This window comes from Leucoraja erinacea, chromosome 3, assembly GCF_028641065.1.
Source record: "Leucoraja erinacea ecotype New England chromosome 3, Leri_hhj_1, whole genome shotgun sequence".
NCBI classification, from domain to species: domain Eukaryota; kingdom Metazoa; phylum Chordata; class Chondrichthyes; order Rajiformes; family Rajidae; genus Leucoraja; species Leucoraja erinaceus.
The window spans coordinates 84748294-84760699 of NC_073379.1; the positions used below are offsets into that span (position 1 = coordinate 84748294).

The window sequence follows — 12406 nt, forward strand, 5'->3', positions numbered from 1 at the left end:
CTCAAGTTTTGAAAAGCATATTAACTCAAGCTTTTCTCCCCCCCCCCCCCGGTCAGTGTTCCTGTACTATGGGACGTTTAACCTACATCATTCCTTCTAACACCCGCTCCAACACCAGCCATTGTTTTCATTCTTGCTCATCTTTTGATAGTGGTTATAAAATGTAGTGCTACTCTTCTGCTGCCATACCCAGACTGTTAAATCCCACCCGCCCCCACTACCTCCACTCTATACCTTACCTCTATATCAACATGGGTGGCACAGTGGTTGAGTTGCTGCCTTATAGCACCAGAGACCCGGATTCAATCCTGACTTCAGGTGTTGTCTGAACAGAGTACATTCATGCTGTGACCGCATGGGTTTTCTCCAAGTGCTCCAGATTCCTCCCACACTCCAAAGACGGACAGGTTTGTAGGTTAATCGGCTTTGATAAAAATTGTAAATTGTTCTCAGTGTGTAGGATACTGCTCATGTACGAGGCGATTGTTGGTCGGCGTGGATTTGTAGGGTCCATATTGCTTGGCTTCTATTAGGTATGTTACAAAACTTACCTTCAGCGGTGCTGTAATTCTGCCACTGGCCGTGTGCGCGATTTTGGAGCGTTTGAGGGGGGGGGGGCGGGGTTAAAACGGGGATTTTTCCCAACCTGGTCCTTAATTATATTTGTTGGAGTGCAAGATTTTGCTAAAGAATCGTTCCTACGGCCGTTCTGTGTGTTTAAAAAAAAAAATTCACCTGACAAGTTAATCGCTGGAATGATTTTAAAAAGCAGCTTCTGAAACCGTCCATGCCGACAACTGGGACGGATTTTATGGAGGACCAGGTAATAGAAAGTAGTTTCTTTTTATGTATAAAAGTGTTTCTTAAGATGTATTTAATTCACATTTTAAGTTGCGAAACGGTGTTTTTTCCCCCGAAGAACCGGCAGTGTATTTGCTGCAGATATGGTGGTATAAATTCACCACAACCTCAACGTTCTAAATGGTCCCGTTCCAGAAAATCCCACAGGCAAGCTGATTTAAATGGCCATTAATTTACAGGTATTAAACATTAAATTCCTTCCATTTGGCCTATAAACCCATGACAATGAGATTTAAAAATTATATTATATTCTGAATTCTTGTGTGAATGTTATTTGGACACTTAGGCTATTTAAAAATGTTAATCTATTCTTAAGAAATGGATAGATGTTTAGATCTAGTAATTGAATTTTGTAATTAGCTACAATTAGGTGACTAACTAATTATATGCTTTAAATTCAAGTCATCTAAGTAAGATTGTTTCATATTTGTTTCAGAATGCTTCAATCTATAATAACTGAACATTTATTTCAGTTCTCTTAAATTTTAAGAAAGTTATCGGCCTTTAAATGTTCTCGATCACAGCTTTTGTGTTAAGTCAATGAAAAAGCAATAGGGAACAAGATGCCAATTTCCGAGTATGAAAATGGCCATAATTATTTTAATACTGAAGATATGAAAGTGAATTGGTGTCAAATTAAACTTCTTTTTATGCTTTATCTGATGGGATACATTAAAGACTTGATTTTTAAAATCTCAAAATTTTGTAACATTGCTACTTCTATCCGATTTCCAATACCCCTCACTCTTCATGGTGCTCCCACACAATATAACCAACCCCTCAACACCACCAAGCTCTGTTTAAGCTCAGTAGAATACTCATTGCTCAATCAGAAACCTCTAAATTCCCAGGTCCTCTACAATGTGTACTTTTTTTTTATTAAAAAAGAGATAAGTATTAGCACATAGCCAAATAAAAACATTGCACAACAGAATAAATCAACCTACCAATTTGCAAATATTAGCCAAATCATAGAATAAAAATATCACAGATAACCTTGTGAATTTGAATAATAAAAGCACAATTTAAATGTACTATTTTTCTAAATCAGTTGCACTGGCAAACAGATTGCACATGGTATGTTATCAATGACATTTCAACCAAAATAATATCATCAACATGTTTCTTGTTTTTCGGAGGCAAATAGTATTTGTTAGAATTGTCAACGCATCTTTCAAAGAAAAGTTAAACTACTGCTAAATAGACCAGTTGTATATATTTTACGAACATTAAGGACACAACTTAACCTGGGTGACACGATGGTTGGCTTTGAAATAAGACATCACTCCACTTACCAAGTTCTATTTTTAGGGGAAAGAAATTGCTCTGTCAGGCAAAGCAGCTTTTCTGGAAAAATAAAGGATAATTTATACATCAAAACATCCTTAATTAAGTACTTATACATCCAAAGGCAAGTATTCCTTATTAATCATTATCATTACTTGTGTCTGCGTATCTCTCTGAGCATTGTGAGCATCAAAAATAATATCATATGAACAATCACCTATTCTACCAAAGTAGCAGAGAGCTTTAACCCTAACCAAAGTAAACAATATTCAACAATCCAGCTAATTTTGCATTAAACCAGCAAAGGACCATGATTCAAGAGTTTATTGTCATGTGTCCCATCCCAGATAGGACAATGAAATTCTTGCTTTGCTTCAGCACACAGAATATAGTGGGCATAAATAAATACAGAACAGATCAGTGTGACCATATACCATTGAATATATATATATTGCAGGTAACGTGCAATGGGCTATTAATGTTCAGAGTTTTGTTTGCGTTGAGTTTAAAAGCCTGATGGCTGTGGGGAAGTAGCTATTCCTGAACCTGGTCGTTGCAGATTTCAGGCTCCTGTACCTTCTACCTGAAGGCAGCGGGGAGATGAGTGTGTGGCCAGGATGGTGTGGATCCTTGATGATGCTGTCAGCCTTTTTGAGGCAGCGACTGTGATAGATCCCCTCAATGGTGGGGAGGTCAGAGCTGATGATGGACTGGGCAGTGTTTACAACTTTTTGCAGTCTTTTCCACTCCTGGGCGCTCAGGTTGCCGAACCAAGCCATGATGCAACCGGTCAGCATGCTCTCTACTGTGCACCTGTAGAAGTTCGAGAGAGTCCTCCTTGACAAACCGACTCTCCGTAATCTTCTCATGAATTAGAGGCGCTGATGTGTTTTCTTTATAATTGCATCAGTGTTCTCGGACCAGGAGAGATCTTCAGAGATATGCACGCCCAGGAATTTGAAGCTCTTGACCCTCTCCACCCTCGACCCATTGATATAAACGGGATTGTGGGTCCCCATCCTACCCCTTCCAAAGTCCACAATCAGTTCCTTGGTTTTGCTGGTGTTGAGAGCCAGGATATTGTGTTGGCACCATTTGGTCAAACGGTCGATCTCACTTCTATACTCTGACTCATCTCCATCAGTGATACGTCCCACAACAGTGGTGTCGTCAGCGAACTTGATGATGGAGTTCTCACTGTGACCGACTACGCAGTCATGGGTATAGAGTGAGTACCGCAGGGGACTGAGCACGCAGACTTGAGGTGCTCGCATGCTGATTGTTATCGATGCTGACACATTTCCACCAATACGGACAGACTGTGGTCTGCGAATGAGGAAGCCGAGGATCCAATTGCAGACGGGTGCGCAGAGACCCAGTTCTGAGAGTTTGGTAACCAGCTTGGAGGGGATGATTATATTAAATGCCGAGCTGTAGTCAATGAATACCAGCCTGACTTATGAGTTTTTGTTGTCCAAGTGATCCAGAGCGGAGTGGAGAGCCAGCGAGATCACATCCACCATAGCGTTCCATGGTTATCAGATGATTTTTTTTTTAAAATAATAGGATGTTTAATACTTAGTGTTCTCTTCATATAGCTATGATCTAATTTGAAAATATGACATGTTTCTACTACAGTACAACACAAAGTGTAGAATCTAAAATAACATGGTTGTGTGTATTTTTGTTTTAAGAACAGATCATTCAGCAATTGCAACTCAGAAATTTCCATAGTGGAATTGGGAATACAATTTTTGAGCAAAAAGCAATATTTGGTCTATAAGAATATCATACTAACATGCAGAGACATAATCACTAATTTTACATTTACTTATCAAGTAAGTTTTTGTTAAACAAATCAGATGATGTTTTGGGGGATTCGTTTAAGACAGGAAGACAGCACAGCAATTGTTGAGTACGAAACATTGTTTGCAACCAAAAAAATCAACCTATCCAAATCATATTTTCCAAACTTTACCTAAAATGAACATGTTGCATAACGCTAGCACCCATTTCTAACTACAATTCTCAAGAATACAAAAAATTAACAAATTGCTACATATTAATAATAAACTGTAGAACCCCTGGAGCGGGGCCCTACATCGCCCGGCGCACTTTAAGTGGCCGTGGGACTTGCTAGCGCCCGCCGGGGGCTTTGACTTTGACTTCGGGAGAGGAATGGAGAGCAGGGGAGAGACAAGACTTTGCCTTCCATCACAGTGAGGAGGAGATTCACTGTGATGGATGTTTGTGTAAATTGTGTTGGTGTGCGTCTTGGTTCTTTTCTTGTATGGCTGCAGAAACCAAATTTTGTTTGAACTTCATGTGAGGTTCAAATGACAAATAAACGGTATTGCATTGTATTGTAAACACATTTTCTAGTGCATTCTGCGTAGAATAATTCAGGTGAATGCACACGGAAGATCTTCCTTCATAAAGCGATTAAATAAATCTATTGCATATAAATAAGATGTGTAATTAATCTGTTTAGTGCCTCAGGCATGAAATTGAAACACACCCCACATATGGAATACCAATGGGCAGTTGCAATTTTATGAAGCATCTCCACCAACTTGCAACAAATTTATGGAAATTAATGCCAAAAATAGGTGTGGTGCCACAACAATGCAGCTTAAAAAACAAATATTCTGAAATAATACAATTCCCACATATGAAGACTATACCACAGAAAAAATCACCCCAAGACATATTGCCCAAGGGTTGTCAAACAAAAATACCAAGCCACATTGTGAAGTGCTAGGGTATGTAGCCAACACAGGCTTAGGTAGAGGTAGGTTATAAGGACATTATTAAAAGAGAAATGAGTAGCAAAGTGGAGTTTTTGATTTAGAACACAGAACAGGACCCTGGCTGGTTGTATTGGAGCATGGCTCAAAATTCAAACGCTGAGGAACAAATGAGGCTACAGAAAGTGGTTGATATCCATCGTGTGTATTGAACTCACTATCACAGCAATCTAGAAGGCAGCAATGATCCAAGATCCTCACAATTCTAGCCACACACTCATCTTGCTACTACAATTGGGAAGAAACAACAGCCGGAGAACCATGATCTCCAGGTTCAAGTTCAAGAACAGCTTCATCCAAATAATCATCTGGCCCTTGCATAATACTAACCACAACTCCACCTTAGCAATGATCTACCATTACCATTTGTTTTAGCTGCACTACATACAGTTTTGCAGTATTATGGCCTGGTTTCAGGCCACTGCATTGGTTGTATTATTGTGTAATGGACCTGTAATGCTGCAGCAAAAATAATTACATTGTTCCCATTTATACATATAACAATTAAGCACTCGACTCCTGAACGGATTCCTGTTAACTCCCAGTGGAAGAGATGCAGAGAATGCATCACTGCAGATTCTGCAAATCCAACTGAACAGGTAAAGCAGCTTGGCAAGAGCTGGCCCATCCAGTGAAGAGCTGTGTAGAGATATCGGAAAAGACTGGTAGATGGAAAGGGGATCAAAAAGGATAAAGTGAAAGATTATCTTTGCCATCACTGATTTTGATCAGAGTGGTTTCTGTGCTGTATTAGGAGTGGAAACATGACTGAAAGGACTGAAAGGAATTTTGTGTAAGATGAACATAGATTCTGCGGAGGAAAGTCGGAGATGGAGATGGAGTATAAGTTATGAGGAACAAGGTAGCTCATGGATGGGCCTGGAAGGAACGTAGACAATTTTTTTTTTGTGAGAATGCAGCAAAGGTGAATAAGGCAAATTCATTGGGGTCCGGAGGGAAAACAGAAGAGCCACGAGAAAAAGCTACCAGTTTGAGACTGGGGTACGGAAAATACCATAGAAACATAGAAAATAGGTGCAGGAGTAGGTCATTCGGCCCTTAGAGCCTGCACCGCCATTCAATATGATCATGGCTGATCATCCAACTCAGTATCCTGTACCTGCCTTCTCTCCATACCCCCTGATCCCTTTAGCCACAAGGGCCACATCTAACTCCCTCTTAAATATAGCCAATGAACTGGCCTCAACTACCTTCTGTGGCAGAGAATTCCAGAGATTCACCACTCTCTGTGTGAAAAATGGTTTCCTCATCTTGGTCCTAAAAGATTTCCCCCTTATACTTAAACTGTGATAACTCAAATACACAATGTTTGGCTGGTGAGGAATAGAGGCAATGGCCAGATAGTTTCAATTACTGCATAAAAAAATCAACCATGATCTTGTGCTTGTATTTAACTTAGAGTGGAACAGAGAGAGGAAATGTTAAAGTAGAAATGTTGCAATAGAATAAAGCTGGATTACAGCAGATGAGAGCAGAAGCTGTAAGTGCTCATGTAGACTAACCATATATAATGGCTAAGGACTAAATAATTGGCTGACATACACAATCAATTCTCTATCTTTGTGAAGTAGGGAAAGGACATGAGGATCGCTTCAGAGAAATAGCCAAAGTGAAAATTGAGTTAATGGGGAACAAGGCATCAAAGTTGGGGGCAAGGATTTGGTTCAGCAAATCACAAGCTTAGAAGCGATGTTAATATATTGTGCTATTGTGCGCACACACACACATACAAAACCCACACACACACATATATATTTATACATATTTACCTATATACATACACACATGGATATACATACATATACATACATACATATACATACATATATACATACAGACACACACACACATATACATATAAATGTAATTATCGTGGCTTTGTCAAACATAAAGTTTAGCACCACACGCTATGAATCCCAGTTGTGGAGACATTGGTATCGCTGTCTCATTGTAGGACACTGATTTTTCTTTTTCATTCTGGATTATAAATCATGTATTGTGGCATTTTTAATATATAATTTACGATGCTTTTATAAGTGATATACTAAGATTTTATATGTATTTTATGGTGTTTTTATATGCAATGTATTTTTATGTAATGTTGTCCCTTGTCTGGACCTTGAGTCCGAAATAAAGTTGTTTATTATTATTATATATACACACACACACATATATATATACACACCCACACACACATATACATACACACATTCATATATACACATATACATATAAAACAAACATTTTTATATACCCGTCACAAACATTTCACGTTATAATCTTTCAAAACTGCAGGTAATGTATCAAAGGTTATTCAAGAGAATAATTCTGTTACTCACCTTACTGAAATTTCAATGAGTGAAACAGGTGGGATGGGAAGGGGGATTGGAAGTGGGAACAGGCCACATAATTCAAGTTACATTTTGAATTTTTAGGCATGCATGGTCAAATCAAAGAGTTAAACATTGGGATGAACAACATTCTCAGACTAATTTAAAAAAAACTACTTTTATTTTTTTTCAGTTACATATTGGGAAACAGATGTATTACATCACTTGTACAGTCAGGCAGAGTTCACTTTATTAGTATTGACAGAAAAGCAATGACTGCATAAAATTATTGGCCTAAACTGAACACAGCTGCATTTTCCAATCATGATCAGACTGCATTGTCGGAAGGAAAATCCATCCCAGGCATAAAATGCAGCACTTGAAATCTTGCCAATAAGCTTGTGCTGATGTACTGGTCTTCATTTCAGCAAACAGGAAATGGTTGATTTGTTTGTAAAGATTACAGTCCATAATTACATTAATATACAGTACACCTTCCTTGCTTTATGTGCCAACATCACGTTGTGCACTCCGTACAGGCAAAAGACCTACCAACAAAAGTAAATTTGAAAGTGATGATCAAATTTGTGGAGGTACAGAAAAATTACTGTACTTATTTACACTCATCATGTAATTAAGAGGAAAAAAGATTTTGGTCATATACTGCAGACACAAAAGTAATTCCCTGCCCATTATGATTTGCAGTTTCATGTTAAAATATTCTAACTTTTCTTCCAGTCTTTCTACTCAAATGCAAAGAAATTTGCATACAACGTATTATTTGAATTAAATACATTGCATCAGACTTAATCCAGAACTTGACGTTCAGCGCAAAATTGAAACTAAAAACCTGTAGAAAACAGCTGATAAACACTGCACAACATTGGAAGTCCCAGTGGTGTATTTAAACGTCTGTGGAAGCGAACCGTTGAGCAGAAGATGGAAAACAGAATGAGATGTTTTGTAGAACAGCTGATCTGTTCCTAATGCAGGCACTTTAAGGATTTATAGAGAAAGTACCTGACCCATCTCCAGAATGAAGTATTTGAACGGCTATATTTACGATAAGAAAGGAATGCTTCACATACAACTGCACAGTTTGGGTACCACAGCTATTAAATGCAACAGGCAATATTACCTGACCCATTTGTTTCACATTCTTTAGCTTTCTATTAAAGAACTATTTTATGAATTAGACGTAGTGCATCCAAATTGCCTGACAATTCTAGATGTTACCTAGGTCTTACCTAAAATCCATTTAGGCCAAAGCATTTGGTGATATACTGCAGACACAAAAGTAATTCCCTGCCCATTATGATTTGCAGTTTCTGGATTTTAAATCATGTATTATGTATTAAGTTCATTCATGATACATCGCTCCCATTATCCATCATCACAGGTTTAGTCCATGTGCTTCCTCACGGCATACTTCAAAGCATGATCAAAATATCTTCTTACCTCCTTCATTCTACGAGCTCTCAGGACATTCAGCATCTATCAGTCCAAACAATACATCAGGAAGCACAGTTTACATTTTACAAACATGTCATAATATCATACAATAAGCACATGCTGCCCTTCTACTGCATTTCGTCTCCATTTGGAGGTAAATAAAGCAGGTATTGTTTGTACACACAAATGTCTGGAGCCATCTCAGGTTGTTTGTATTGTAATAGTGCAACAGCCATGAATCGCCGACCTGCTGAATCAACCCAATTCCTTCCACAGTTACTCTGGACAGCAGCCTCGACAAAGACAGGTGCACACAGCATAAAATGTAATACTGAAAATTTTGTGCAGAGGTCTTCAATCAAGATAAATAAAAGATAATTGTAGAATTCAGACTTGTCTGTTTGTTTTGTCCTAGTTTCTTCAGTTATTGGGATAATGATAATCATGTCCTGGATCATCAGGCTGACAGACCAAACCCCTGGCTATGCAATTACTACAGATATATTCAAAGGAGCTCCTGGGCGACAAAATTAGTTCTCAACTTGTAAACATTCAGAGGTTGTCACTACCAAGCACCTTACAATTCCTGCCTTTCACGTGCTGGGACCAAATCAACTCCATTGTATTTAAACAAACTCCAGCCTGATTTGGTTAAAGTCACAGAAAAAGTTTGAGTTTCATACATTACCTGGCAAAAGGTCCCTCCTTCAACCTCAAAATATGAACACATAGACATAGGATGCGACATAGTTTCAAGATGATGAAATAAAAACAGAATGCCCACATCAGACAACCACCCAAATTACTGGGCAAAAATACAAGGAAAAGTCCTTTGATAAAGTCTGTTGTCACTGCAGAGATGATTGATTTTTTTTGTTTATGAAGAGACAGCAGATGAACAAGTAAGTAATTCTCCATGATCAGACGGCTTCCAGAGTCATTTGTGACGTTGAATAGTTTTCCTTTTTCTCCGTTTAAAGAAACAGCAGCACCTATGCACGTTTGAGAGGGAAACAAAATCACTCTGGAATCTAATTCAACTATAATTATACTTTAGCCAAAACTCTTGTAACAAAATGTTATATTTAGCCAATTATACTTGCTTAGATTCACCTATATAAGACTTGGGATGTATTTGAATTATATAAGTATATTTCAGAAAGTCAGAGCAGGAAGCAGATGGAATATGTCAATGAATATAATCAGTGGACAAATGAGTACAAAGCCCAGAGAGTCACAGAGAAAGAGGAGGTGGGAATTAAGACCAGGTATTGAAAACAAAACCAAGACAAAAGAATGAGAATCAAAGAGAATGAAGATGAAACTTGGGTATTTGTCTAGTTGATGTTCTTTGAATTGCTTCCAACACATGACATGGATAAGCTTTTTCCATTGAGAGTAGGGAAGATTCAAACAAGAGGACATGATTTGAGATTAAGGGACAAAAGTTTAGGGACAACATGAGGGGGAACATCTTTACTCAGAGAGTGGTAGCTGTGTGGAATGAGCTTCCAGTGGAAGTGGTTGAGGCAGGTTCGATTTTATCATTTAAAAATAAATTGGATAGGTATATGGACGGGAAAGGAATGGAGGGTTATGGTCTGAGTGCAGGTAGATGGGACTAGGTGAGAGTAAGTGTTCGGCATGGACTAGAAGGGCCGAGATGGCCTGTTTCCGTGCTGTAATTGTTATATGGATATATGGTTATATACCTATGCCTTTCTTGAAATAACGGAAAAAGATAGTGTACAAAATATTCTCCAGATGTGTTTTCACCAAGTGAAGCATTTGAAACATTAATCTACCTGAAACGGCAACTCTGAAGGAAAACTTTCTGAAGGAGGAACTCAGGGAGGCCTGGCGGCATCTGTGGAGGGAATTGACAGACTGTGCTTCAGGTCAGACCCTCATTCAGTCTGTCTGAAGAGAATTGGGAGTCTGAAGCAAAGTCCCTGACCCAAAATGTCATCAGTCCATTCCCTCCGCGGATGCTGCCTGACCCCAAGTTCCTCCAGCACTTTGTGCGTTGGCCAACATTCCATCGTCTGCAGTTTCTAGTGGCTCCATTCACTTTTATTTTTCCACAGATGTTGCCTGACCTGCCAAATCCCTCTGACATTTTCCGTTTCAAAACTAAAGCAATACTCTCCATTTTTATATCCAATTCTTTTTACTATAAACGATGGCATGGCCTTAGCTGTCCGGATTACTTGAATGCACAATCAGTTCATTGCTGCAGATGCATCTTTTTGGGGAACAGGGAAATCGCTGGAAGTAATAGCCTGAATGCACAATCAGGTCATTGCTGTACCGATGCTTCCTTGAATCGCTGTAGTTAGTGAAGTGAGGTAACTACTGGTGTACTAATGCTTAGTGACAAAGGGTTTCAGGATTTTCATCCAGCAACAATAAAAAGCAGGCAATACATTTCTAAGTTGGCTATTTGTGTGGCTTGAAGAGAATTATGCAGGTAGTCATGTTTCTATTGCCCTTTCCCTCCAAGGAGGTAGGGATTCTGGGTTTGGGAAATGCAGTTAAATAAGTTGTGGTAAGTGGCCGCAGTATTTCTTGGAGAAGGAATTCCGCACAGAGAATGTACTGTCGATGAAGGAAGTGATTGTTTAAGATATAGATTAATATATAATTTTTCTTCTATAACATTTAGCTTTTAGCTGCACTTCTATAGTATTAGCTAATGCTCAGGCAGATTTCTATGCTTTATTATGTAAAAATCCTGCATTAAAAAAATTGATGGGTAAATTGACAAATAATTAAACAGTTACCACTGAAAATACGAGGCAGTATCAAACAAAGTAGTAGATCATTAAGCCCTAAAGCATGCCCTGTCAGTGGGCCGATTAGGAGCTTAGATTTGTGGATTATTGTCCAATTATTAAAAACCATTCTTTTTATTAATAACGTCAATTAAAATGCCTTTTGAAATACTAAATGTTCGGAGGTGAACATACAACAGCATCCAATTTGCATACAATGTTCTTTGCTAAAAACTGTACTTTGCTTTTCTTTCTTGCACTTTTCTCATTTCATGACTGTGGGCACTGATATTTGCAGCTGAGAATTCACATATCTTTGCAGCTGTCATTAATCTTCAACATATAAGGGAAAACAGGTCACAGTCTAGCCTAATAATCATGTTTCCATTCACTGACCAATGGTATCTTGTATCTGATCCTCATTTATTTGGAGTTTGCATTTTGTGGGGATTTCCGCTATCATTTGCCTTAATATTAACATAAAAATTACAGATTCCTTAAAGGTACTTTTGGGCGGCACAGTAGCACAACAGTAGAGTCACTGTCTTACAGCGCCAGAGACCTGGGTTCGATCCTGACTACGGGTGCTGGGGGGGGAGAGAGAAGGGAACAGATTGTACATAATGGGGAAATTGATTGGTTTCCCCTAATTGGGAACACAAACTGACATAATTGGCCAACTTCTGTGCTGCAACAATTCTATCTTCTCATTTTTACTTGTACAAGAAGCTTCCATTGCATGCACCACACTCTACCACCAAGTATCTACCATCTGTTAGATCAAACATCTACCAACATGATACAACCATCCAAGGGAAGATTCTGAAATGCATCTTTGCTAAAACAAAACCTTTTCAAGTTGGATCAGTTTCCA

At 38.6% G+C, this 12406-nt stretch overlaps 1 protein-coding gene across 8 annotated transcripts in view; it reads right to left on the reverse strand.

Moving 5' to 3' along the window:
- Positions 1-7234: 7234 nt before the first annotated feature.
- Positions 7235-12406, reverse strand: part of LOC129695798 (casein kinase I) — a 207850-nt gene continuing 202678 nt past the window's right edge. For 2 of the 8 annotated variants that reach the window (XM_055633114.1, XM_055633115.1), the window contains one exon: positions 7237-9750. In XM_055633114.1, the coding sequence (XP_055489089.1) occupies positions 9696-9750 (55 nt within the window). In that variant the 3' untranslated portion in view covers positions 7237-9695. Of the gene's footprint in view, positions 9751-12406 lie in introns of all 8 variants that reach the window. The other 6 variants (XM_055633118.1, XM_055633120.1, XM_055633116.1 and 3 more) reach the window with 5 other exon arrangements.